We start from the raw sequence: 10,554 nt of genomic DNA, 5'->3' as shown, positions 1-10,554 counted from the left end.
CTTCACTTATGTAACACGCGTGTTCTTTTTCTCTCAAAAAAATATAACACACACTCTCTAGTGAGTGCCGAACCAGACGCACACATCTCTCTTCGCATTTCCTACTCTAAAAAATTGTCTTCCTAATGCTCCTCTCCCCCAAGTAAACACCGTTATCCGCCGCCATTCCCAATCAACTGGCGGAGCCAGGAATTTGCTCCTGGGTATTCTTGTATTTTTTTTCCAAAGCAATATAATAGAATAATAAATGTACAGTAAGATGGTAACATCAATGACTCAATGACCATATATCAATAATAGTAGCAAAATATCATTGTGGCAATATCTCTAACAATTAAGAAAGATTACAAATAGCAAAGAAAATTACAATATAACTTTAAGATCCCCTTTTTGGAAGAGATTGATGACATCCTCATCTTTCACTTGCTTGAAGAATTCACCCTCAACGAAATGTAACCAAGCAATTGTTCAAATATTCATCATCCATTTTGTTTCTTAGTGGATTCTTCACGTATTTCATTGAGGTAAATACCCTCTCAACACTGGCAGTGGCTACCAGAAGAATGAGCACCAACTTAAGATTGGACAAACATCTTCATCATAAGAAGCAAATGAATCAAGTTCAATTTCAGTTTACAAGCAATCACTGAATAATCTTCAGATGTGTTCAGAAACAGAGGGAAAGAACAGAGCAGTACTGTGTGGATGCCGGACTGATGCTGCTGGTCTGCTGCCTGTTGCCTGCTGGATGGCGCTGCCGCGGTGCCGCCACGCCGGGGAGCCGCCGAGCCGGGGAGCCCCGAGCCCGAGGACGGTGGCCGGAGGAAGTCAGGGAGCTGCCCCGTGCTAGGGAGGCCGGAGGTGGATTGGCGGCCTGGCGCCTGACGGAGCCGCGGAGGAGAGGGCCGGATGCCGAAGGCCGAGGGCAGGGGAGGGAGATGGCCGGCTGGAGGGGAGGGGGCGAGGGAGAGGCAGGAGAGGTCAGCCGCTGGTGTCTGGCACCGTGCGTGGGGAGCTCCTGTTCGGCGCTGTAGGCGCCCGAACGAGAAAGTGGCGCCTACAACACGCCCTGTGTGGGCCGTTTCTACGGCCGGCCCAGAAACAGTTTCGTTCCTGAAAAAAAACACGTGAAAAATTGGCAGAACTAGGTATCGATCTCACGCCACACTTGCATGTAATTGCTTAGCTTAAGCACTACAGCTTAGAGCGCTAGTGAACAGAAACCAATGCGAACAGGTTTAGAACTAATGAACCCGTGCTATTTATTACTCAGCCATTACTATACCATTGAGATTTTTGAGTTATTTGAAAATTATATGGAAAATATCAAGTATTCTAATAAAAATAGTTTGTTAAATTTTGAAAACAGTTCACGAATTACAAAAAAGTTCATTGATTTGATAAAAAGTTCATCGGATTTGATAAAAGTTCATTGATTTTGAAAAAGTTCATCGGATTTGAAAAAAGTTCACCGATTTTGAAAAAAAATCATTCTATTTTGAAAAAAGTTCACTGAATTTGAAAAAAAATCATCGAATTTGAAAAAAGTTCATCCATTTAGGGAAAAAGTTCGTTGAATTTGGAAAAAGTTCATCGGATTTGAAAAAGTTCACCGGTTTTGTAAAACAGTTCATCCATATGGGAAAAAAGTTCACAGGTTTTGAAAAAAAGTTCGTTGATGTTAAAAAAAATCTCGATTTTGAAAAAGTTCATCGAAGTTGAAAAAAGTTCACCGATTTTGAAAAAAGTTCATTCAATTTGAATTAGTTCGTGCATAAAAAGTAAAAAAAGGAAAAAAAATGAAAGAAAAGAAACAGAAAAAACCAATAGGAAAAACCGGCCCAGAAAAAACGCACAACAGGAAAGAAAAAAAAAACCACCTGGCAAACTATAAAAGATGCAAAGGAAGGTAATTGCCATGACTTCTTGTCTTTCCCGGTTGGCTAGTGCGTGTGCAACTTACACTACAGGTTGCGGGTTTAAATCTCACCAGCACCCATTTTTTGCGCACTAAACCAGAATAAAAACGTGTGAGATGGGCCGGTCCAGTGTGGGAGCGCTGCAGGCGCCCGTTAGCTAAAATGCACTATAACCGGCGCCTGCAGCGCCAAATAGGGTTTGCCCCGTGCGTGGCTGCCGTTCTGCTCATGGGCTATGGGCCAAGTCGCTGTTTACCATAAAATACATCTACTAATTTTTTTTGGCGTGAAATTCTTTGCTATTCCCTGGAATTCCCAGGAAGACCCCTGGTTCCATCAACGCCGTCCGTCCACCACGCCTCTCTCCATTGGCCTAAATCCATCATTTGCTCCTTGGGCGAATCCGCACGCCTTCTCCGTACGCGTCCTTGAGGCTAGCCCTGTCTGCTCGGTTTTCGGGCGTGGTATCCCCCTGTAGGCTTTCCCTGGCTGGACTTCCTCGATGCTGTCCACACGGTTTAAGCCATCTAATTAGGGTGCAATTTTTTCCTTCCGTTGCATGGACTTTTTAGCTACTAGCACAGTATATATGTACAACCAATATGATGTTCAACAAAAAGAAAATGTTAATTACACTGTGCACTGGCCATCATTGGCGTACGGGCGCAGCGGGGGATGGAGGGAGGGAACCGGGTTCGAAAATCAAACCCACGCTCTCGCATGACCGCGCAACACACTCGAGGAGAACCACAGGTCGCCATGATGCCCCTCCCGCACATCACCTCGCCCGTACCGTGTCTATCCTGCATAGGATTCCCTCCGCCGGCACGCCTGACGGTCCCGGCTCAACGGCTAGCTCCTGACCACCAACTTTAACTTTTAACGGCTACTCCACCGAAAGACGACGAGAGGCCACCCGTCCCCGAGCCCGGTCAGCCGGATCCGAACGTTTTCGAAGGTCTCGCCCGCCTGCTACGACGCCCAACGGCTACATTTCCCCTCGTCGCCCGCCCGCTATAAAATCCCCCGAACCACCTCCGCTTCTCCCCACACAAACATCTCCCACGATCCATCCAAGTTCACGAGCGCAGAGTTTGAGAAACCAAGCACAGCATCCGTCTGCTTCTTTTGCTTGCTTGCTTCTCTTTCTCTGCGACCAGATCCTCCCACCGTCTCGTCTCAATGGCCGCCGTCTCCACCAAGTCCATTGCTCTCCTCGCCGCGGTGGTGCTCGTGGCGCTGGTTGCGTCGGCGGCAGGGAGGATTGTGGAGCGGGAGGAGGAGTTCTTCCTGGGCAGCCTCGCCCCCTCGCTCGCCCCGGCGCCGGCGCCGGCGGCGGTGGTCGGCGCGGCAGGCGCCGTCGCGCCCGGGGCGTGGGCCGTGGCCGCCGTCGTCTCGTTCCTCGCCTTCCTCGCTCACTGAGCCGTCGCTGCGCTGCGGACGGTCATGGGTGCCTAGCTTGAGAGATGGAATCCTGCAATCTGAATTGCGGCGAGTCGCGTCTGTTTGTTTCGTTCAGTTTAGTTGGTTGGCTAGACTAGCAGTACTAGTAGTGATCTATGCAGTGATGGTGTTGCGTACTGGGTATCTCTCTCTTTTGCCTGTATAAGAGAGAAAGTATGTTTTAAATAATATTATTTATTGATTATTCTTTATAAGTTCATGAGTTTTATAAGTAGTACTAGTAGTGATCTATGCAATAATTTGTTCGACCCAAAAATAGCAGAATCTGCATCATAAACATCCAATCACTCTGAAAGTTTGAAATCTCTACAAGTTCACGAGTTTTTTCATCGTGGCTGTGTGACTGATCTAACTGAGCCGAGATTTCTGTATTCGGGTCAAGAGACTTGCCTTCTCCTCGCGAAGACATTATTCTCCTCGTAGTTACTGTGCCTGCGTTGCTGTGAAAAACGGCCACAGCTTGTTGCAGGCTAATTTTCTGTTTACGGGCACAAGCTCTAGTCCAGATTAAATTCGGCCTGACAGAGGTCGAAATATGCGATAAACAATTTTCTGTTATTCAAACTTAAATATATTTTTTGAAGAGTGAACCCGTGGGAAGGATTCTGGCACATCAAAACTAACAGTTTTTACAATCTGTTAAATAAGAAACATGCTTCTGAAATTTACGTTGAGTGTGAAGTTACTAGGCCGTCTCACTGCCCGGCAGTTGGGTGCTTAGTTTTTATTTTTTAGAAATCTCCTCAATTTTATTATTTCCTTTTTTTCAAACAATGTTCATAGGTACAACAAGACATAGCAAATCCAAGCCCTCAAAGGCCCGCGTCTGATTGAGCACGCCTCATATGTTGGCTTCCACACCGGCATCTCTCATATCCGAAACATCAGAATCATGCAACGCTACGTAAAACACAATCAAACACGTAGTTCATCGGATCGACATTTCATTGCTGGACAAAAGGAACATAGTTCATCGTAGTTCAATGGTAGACATGGCAAATCCATACTACAAACTACTTAAAATATAGATAAAATATAAATATAACGGGAAGCGTGGAGGAAATCACCATTTCCTCGCTGGCCCCTTCCGGTCGTCGGCGCGGTTGTGCCCCTCCTCAATATAGGCGTCGGCGTGCGGAGGTGCGTCGTCATCGAAGCTGGAGGTGGAACCGTCCGTCAGGTCAGAGTCGGAGCTGCACATTTTATCCGACAACCTGTGGAGTAGGCGGTCCTGCTCCTTCGCATGACGGTCCGCCTTCTCCGCCGCCTCCTTGTTTGCCTCGCACTCCGACAACTCGATGGTGAGTCGGAGCGCCTTGGCATTCTTGCGATGGAGGCGCCGCGCATCCATCTCCGCCGTCGTGAGAGAGCGGCGGAGGACCGACGCGATGACTGCGGCCTCGGGATCGACCAGCGCGCACGCGCATGACAGGCGAGCGGACAACGCCTCCCCCGCTGCTGCCCTCTCACTTGCCCGCTACCACTCGCGTCAGGCTGCTCGTGCCCCGTACTCGGGCGTCCTCGTGCGCCGCCGGCCCCGGCGCGGGCACAAGGACCCAACGGTGGCCGGATACCACTTCCGGAGCCGGGGGTGGTGGTAGTGGGCGTCGTACCTGAAAGAGCGACCGGAGCCGCGCGCCGGGCGGGAAGGGCCGGCGACGTCACCGGCGCTGCGTCGGCTGGTGCTGACGGAGATCCGCCGCTGCCGGATTTGCCTCGGTCGAGCTGCGAACGCCTCAACACAATGCGGAGGGCGACCTCCTCCACATCGTCGGGCTCTGCTTCGCGTAGTAGGCTCGCCCAGTCGTCGTCGAAGCCAGATTCTCCACCGAAGGCAGCGCTGCTTAGGTTGTCAGTCATCGAATGGGTTCGGAGGGGATCAGAATTGGAGTGGACGGAGAGGGGATTGAAGTGGAGTTTGGAATTGACAGTGATCTAGGGTTTTCTAGATGGGGATATTTGTGGGGCACGCATGAGCTAGGATGGGCCAAGCCGACGTGGCGGACGCGCCCGGGCCGCCTCATATCCGACTCATATTTGGGCTGGATATGAGGGACGCTAGACAGTCCGAGCGTTTGAGGACGCTTTAAGGCGCCCGTTGGGTCAGTTTTCACGACCGGTCAGTAACCGGGCCATCCGCCCGGACGTTTTGGGGGTGCCCGACTGTAAAAATTGGGTCGTGAGAAGCACCCAACCATATATGACGACCTATGTCTAAACTATAAGAAAATTTGACGAGATTATGAGCTTCAAAATTAAAGATTATGAGCTTTAAAATTGAAGATCCTACACTCATCTATACTACTATTAAAAGAGCAAACATAACTCCACCTAAAGTCACGCAACGAAGTGTACACAAGATAACCAGGACCCTCAGATCAAATCAGTTAAAACATATTCTACCATCCATATTAAGTTAATGATCTGCCGTCCTAATCAATGGCTCAGATCGAATGTTCTACGGAGCAGACGTCTGCCAATCCCCATGTTGCCATCCTCATCCGCCTCTCGCTGCGTGATTAGCGGCACCCACACATTGCTAATCACATATGGTCACTAATAAACCTTCGCACATATGTGCCTCCTTCCTTTACGCGCTCTCCTCCACCTCTGCCCCTCCTGCACGCCACCGCCAGCCCGAGCACGCGTACTCCCCTCCTCTGCATTGACGCTGCTCAAGGGCGCCTCCTTCTCTGCGCCTCCCTCCGGTCGCCGCCCATGGGATATGGGATGGAGGGACCCGTCCACCTTGGGACGGATGCCACGAAAGCGACTATCTAGACGCCGCCGCCTGGCGCAGGCTAGGGTGCTTGCGACGCGACCAATCGTCCACGTCAGCCCCTCACCGATATATGCCGGCTTTTGCATCGCCATGCCGCCATCTTCGTCGACCTCTCACTGCGTACTATTATGGGTGGCCGGCGAACAAACCCACCTACTTCCATATCCGTCTCAAGATTGAACGCACCTCACCCATCCTTCGTTTCACAGGTCAGCCCCCAATTTGTTGTGCCACCATCCCTATCACTGGTATAGCAGATCCATTCGGTTTTTTCACATTTGAGAGAAGATGGATAAGTAACAAATTTGTCTCCAGATTATCATCAGTTCGTGCTATTTATCCATCAGTTTGTCATAATCATGTTTTGACCCCAGGCACACATCTATACTCCTATGTAGTATACCAATAGCAAGTCATATGGACCGTTGGATCTTTCTAATCGGACGGCTCAAATTTAATGGCTTGTGGTACAAGTCTATGTGGCTGCATATGGACCGTTGGATATGTCAATCTGGCGGTCTGCATTGCAGGGATTAGCTGCCCCTTCCCCTGTGCTGCCAGCCTGCAACTCACAGTTGTAGTAGTAGTAGTTTCCAGAATGTGCACGTGATTCTCCCTGCTTTCTTTGTAGCATGCTACTGTTCAGAAATTTCCAGCACTCCCGTGATACATGCAGCAGTAGAGTATAGCAGGAGTACTAGCAACTACTAGCAAGCACACATCATGATGACAGAGATAAAGCATGTGATGGTGCAGCCTGGTATAGGCGCACAAGCCGAAACCAATTGTTTTATAAGTTTGGGTAAATGCAAACAAAGTAAAAATGTAATACATGTTACAGCTAAATAGTTTGTACTTTCTCTTATAAAGTTGTTTTACAAATATTATTACCATTGTTTCTCTTACCAATAAATTATGTGAAAAATTCAGATCAACAAAACAGACATAATTAATGTTTATATTATTATTTTCTTTCTAACGATAAATAACTTGCAAATAGCACTCTTTCCATTGCTCAATCTAATACGTATTAAATTTTATTAGGACAAAGGTTTAGGGATGAAGTGGGTATGCTTTTTCTCACGGTATTCTAAATTGTGTAAATTTAGTATTACACAGAAACATATTAAATTGTTTATAATTTAACAATTAACGATTAATTAACTGATGAGTTGCGTGACTCCACCTATGGTAGTTCAAAATATGACAGTACTATTTAAAATTACCCATATTTTTTCGCATGTATGTGTGTTAATAACTATCACTAGTACAATCAAGGAAAAGTAAATGTGCGTGATTGTCTATTTATCGTACATGTTCTATAATCGTGTGTTTGTGATGGGTCGCGCATCGTAAACTTAGCACCATAAAATACCGACAACAATGGTAATGCGAGCACAAACGAGTAGTAAGGACGGAGCGTTTGGGATATTCGAGATATCAGAAACAATTGTCTGAAGACTCACGTCTGTGATAGATGCCGGCATCGCATACGCTTAGTTATACAAAACATTTGCATCATGGCTCCCTATCCCCGCGGTTTCTGGGTCGTGTGGGAAGGACCCCCCTGTCGCACACACTCACCTGGCGGCGGTTTAAAATGCCGTCGTGAAAAGGGGTTCAAAACCGTTTATATAGTAGCTCGTTGTACCAGTGATGACTCCCTTGTATAGTGGGGAATGGAATCCAACCGTTATGCACCCACAGCCCATGCACAAGCGGAAGTACCGCTCATTCAGCTGGCACGGAAGATCCAGGCATTGCGTTCAACTGAGTAGGTCAGGAAGGCAGTAGTGCCACTGAAGCGGTACTTCCGCTTAGTGTTGAACAACACCCGAAACCAGCTGTAGTAGATAAAGGCAGGGCGGTACTACAGCTGGCAACTGCTCTACTTCCGCTCGAGGGACAGAGCTATCCAGAGAGCAAAATATAAGCATACTCCGTGCGGTAGTGGAATAATGGTAGTTCCGCCGGAGCGGTACTTCCGTTGTAGAGATAGGACTCAGGAGATCCTCGGTTGTGGATGCTAGTATCCCATTGTGTTTATGTATTTGTGGTTCAAGAGATGAACAAATGCGCTCCTGTCTGATCGATATTTGTGAAAAACATGTTTTTGTTTGGCCATGCAGGAGGTGGATTTTCCCTTCAGGTTTTATTCATCTCTGTGATACAAACTTCACCACATTGGAGCTGAGATGATGCGTGTGATGTAGCCTTTGTTCATACTTGAATTGAATGCTCACGAGCTTTGGTGGTTGATATTTTGCAGGATGTTTCAACAACCCTGCGCGGCTACATTGACGACTGAGCGAGCAAGCAGACGTGTAATGCGAAATATCAGATGTGCAGTTCAGGACCAAATCCACCGGGACCGATCGATGGAATTCGGAGGTGCATGTATTGACGAAATCTTATGGTGACTCTGTTACTGTAGAATCAATTTTCAGAAAATGACTTTTCTTTGTTACCACTTAGCTGCAGTCTGCCGTATATCCAGAAAGATCGTTATGCATATTTTTTTCTGTCTTATATCCTAACATTCATTTCTTTGATGACCAGTACAACAGAACTTGTTGAGTACCTTTAGAATGGTTATTTTAGTGACTTAACTTCTCTCTTTTTTGTAAGGAACCTTTTGAGAAGTTGAAGCTAAGCATCAAAGTATGGAATATTTTTACCAACAACAACCAAGAGATTCCCATGTCCTAGGGCCCGGTCATGTGCAGGTTGTGTCGCTCAGCAAGAAAAGACACCATCCATGATTGTTGATGGCTTTGGCCTTTTGATCCTCTTGTGTGCTTTGTTGCCATAGAGAATTCGAGTGTTAGAGTTCTCAGAAGTCATTACAAGTTCACCATCCATGATTGTTGATGGTAAACATTTAGTAAGTAGTGACTTCCTGGTTCTGCATTCAATCTAATCATCAATTCATGAAGTTGACTTCTGCGAGATGCTCCAGTGCTATATAGAATGTAGCATTAAATATACGAAGGTCTCTACAAGCTTTGCATAAGAAGATAATGTTCCATCTTTAAATTGTCTGAGCTTGTGGGACGGAGCCAACTTTCTTACTTACTCGATGTCTATATCATGCATGTTTAGGGAGTTGTCTCTATATTTTTAATGCGAACGACAGAGTAATATGTGAATAACATTTGCACTGGTGTAATCTTCCACGTTTGCTACCATAGGGAGAGTTGGTCTAGCATCATTAGTTTCTTTGTTGATATACTAACAAGTTACCCTGTGTGATTTCTCGACTGTTTGGAGCCCTGTTCGCGTGCAATATTACTAGGAGAACCCGGCGCAATTCCTCGACTGTTTGACACAGCGAGCGTCGAACGGAAGGGCTCCCAAGGGAGGCACAGCCGGGCATCTCCTTCCTTTGGCCACTGCTTCCCTTGGCCAACAATGAATAGCAGTCGCGGTACCGTGTCATTCACTTGCCTACCATAGATTGACCGTTGATGCGGGCGCTCCGCTCCACTACTCCATCTCATACTGTATATTTCCCCTCTTTATATCTAGATAAAGTATAGCATGCAAATATGTTTAAGTTCAGAAATATCGTTTTCCCTTCTATCTTCACTTATACTGTTTGGGTTAGTAAAAATGTAACTAAACTCAGCGGATGTGTTATTTGAAGCCAGATTATAGGATTACTCAACTGGTGTTGTTGATGATCTCATCTAGAATTTGCTATGATGTATAACCATCAGTTCAGTAGATGATTCCTTTATATTATTCCAAAGGCTTGGCAATGAATTTGGATTAAAGTTATGAACATGATACACTGAAAATTGGTAGAAGGACGTCATGAATTTGTAATTATAGGAAATGATTGTACTTTCTAGGTCTATTTCTCTATGGTCTTGCTTCTTAATTTGATTTTATCTTGGGTGAATTTTCAAAGCAGACATGAGTGTTATCCTTTGTGTTTAGCATGCCTTCTTTACTGGTAAGAAACACATTATATATTTGAATTTTAGTTGAGTAAATGAGTATGAGTACAAATAAATTAAAAACGCGAAGCAAAAGCTTTGACGTTTCATTGATTAAGCAGAAGATTGTCCAATTAATCACGGGAAACCAGGAGAAAAGCAAAATGAAAGGGCCAAGCCAACTCTAGAACACCGTAAACACACATGGCTAAGCCCACACGCGACGGCGTGGTGAATGCCACAACGCCGACCACACAAACACACACTAGCTGGGGGACTCGCTCCGCCGAACAAGCCGCTCTTCCATCACCTGCCGGAAAGAAGTCATGAGGCACTCTCCTGCGACGATGAAGAAACAAGCATTCCACATGCCTGCAATAGTTGCAACCCAGCAACCCACACGACACGAGGTCCAAGTCATCGAAGTTGCAAAGCTCTCGGGGCCGCT

At 46.6% G+C, this 10,554-nt stretch overlaps 1 protein-coding gene and 1 long non-coding RNA gene across 2 annotated transcripts; one reads left to right on the top strand and one right to left on the bottom strand.

Moving 5' to 3' along the window:
* Positions 1–263: 263 nt before the first annotated feature.
* On the bottom strand, positions 264–1,869 carry LOC120975984 (uncharacterized). Its single transcript, XR_005771340.3, has 2 exons — positions 699–1,869; positions 264–593 (listed from the first exon to the last, which is right to left on the bottom strand). It is a non-coding gene; the product is annotated as an uncharacterized lncRNA (long non-coding RNA).
* A 1,083-nt stretch (positions 1,870–2,952) lies between these two features.
* LOC109742119 (uncharacterized) lies at positions 2,953–3,577 on the top strand. Its single transcript, XM_020301192.4, has one exon. The coding sequence runs from the start codon at positions 3,102–3,104 to the stop codon at positions 3,339–3,341; it is 240 nt and encodes a 79-aa protein (XP_020156781.1). The 5' UTR covers positions 2,953–3,101; the 3' UTR covers positions 3,342–3,577.
* Positions 3,578–10,554: the final 6,977 nt, after the last annotated feature.

Source organism: Aegilops tauschii, chromosome 3 (assembly GCF_002575655.3).
Source record: "Aegilops tauschii subsp. strangulata cultivar AL8/78 chromosome 3, Aet v6.0, whole genome shotgun sequence".
In the NCBI taxonomy this organism is placed as follows: Eukaryota; Viridiplantae; Streptophyta; class Magnoliopsida; order Poales; family Poaceae; genus Aegilops; species Aegilops tauschii.
The sequence above is the reverse complement of the archived record's forward strand: the minus strand, read 5'-3'. Positions and strand labels throughout refer to the sequence as shown.

Coding starts and splice junctions, on each gene's coding strand:
- LOC109742119 (XM_020301192.4), top strand. CDS start 3,102: ATGGCCGCCGTCTCCACCAAGTCCATTGCTCTCCTCGCCGCGGTGGTG.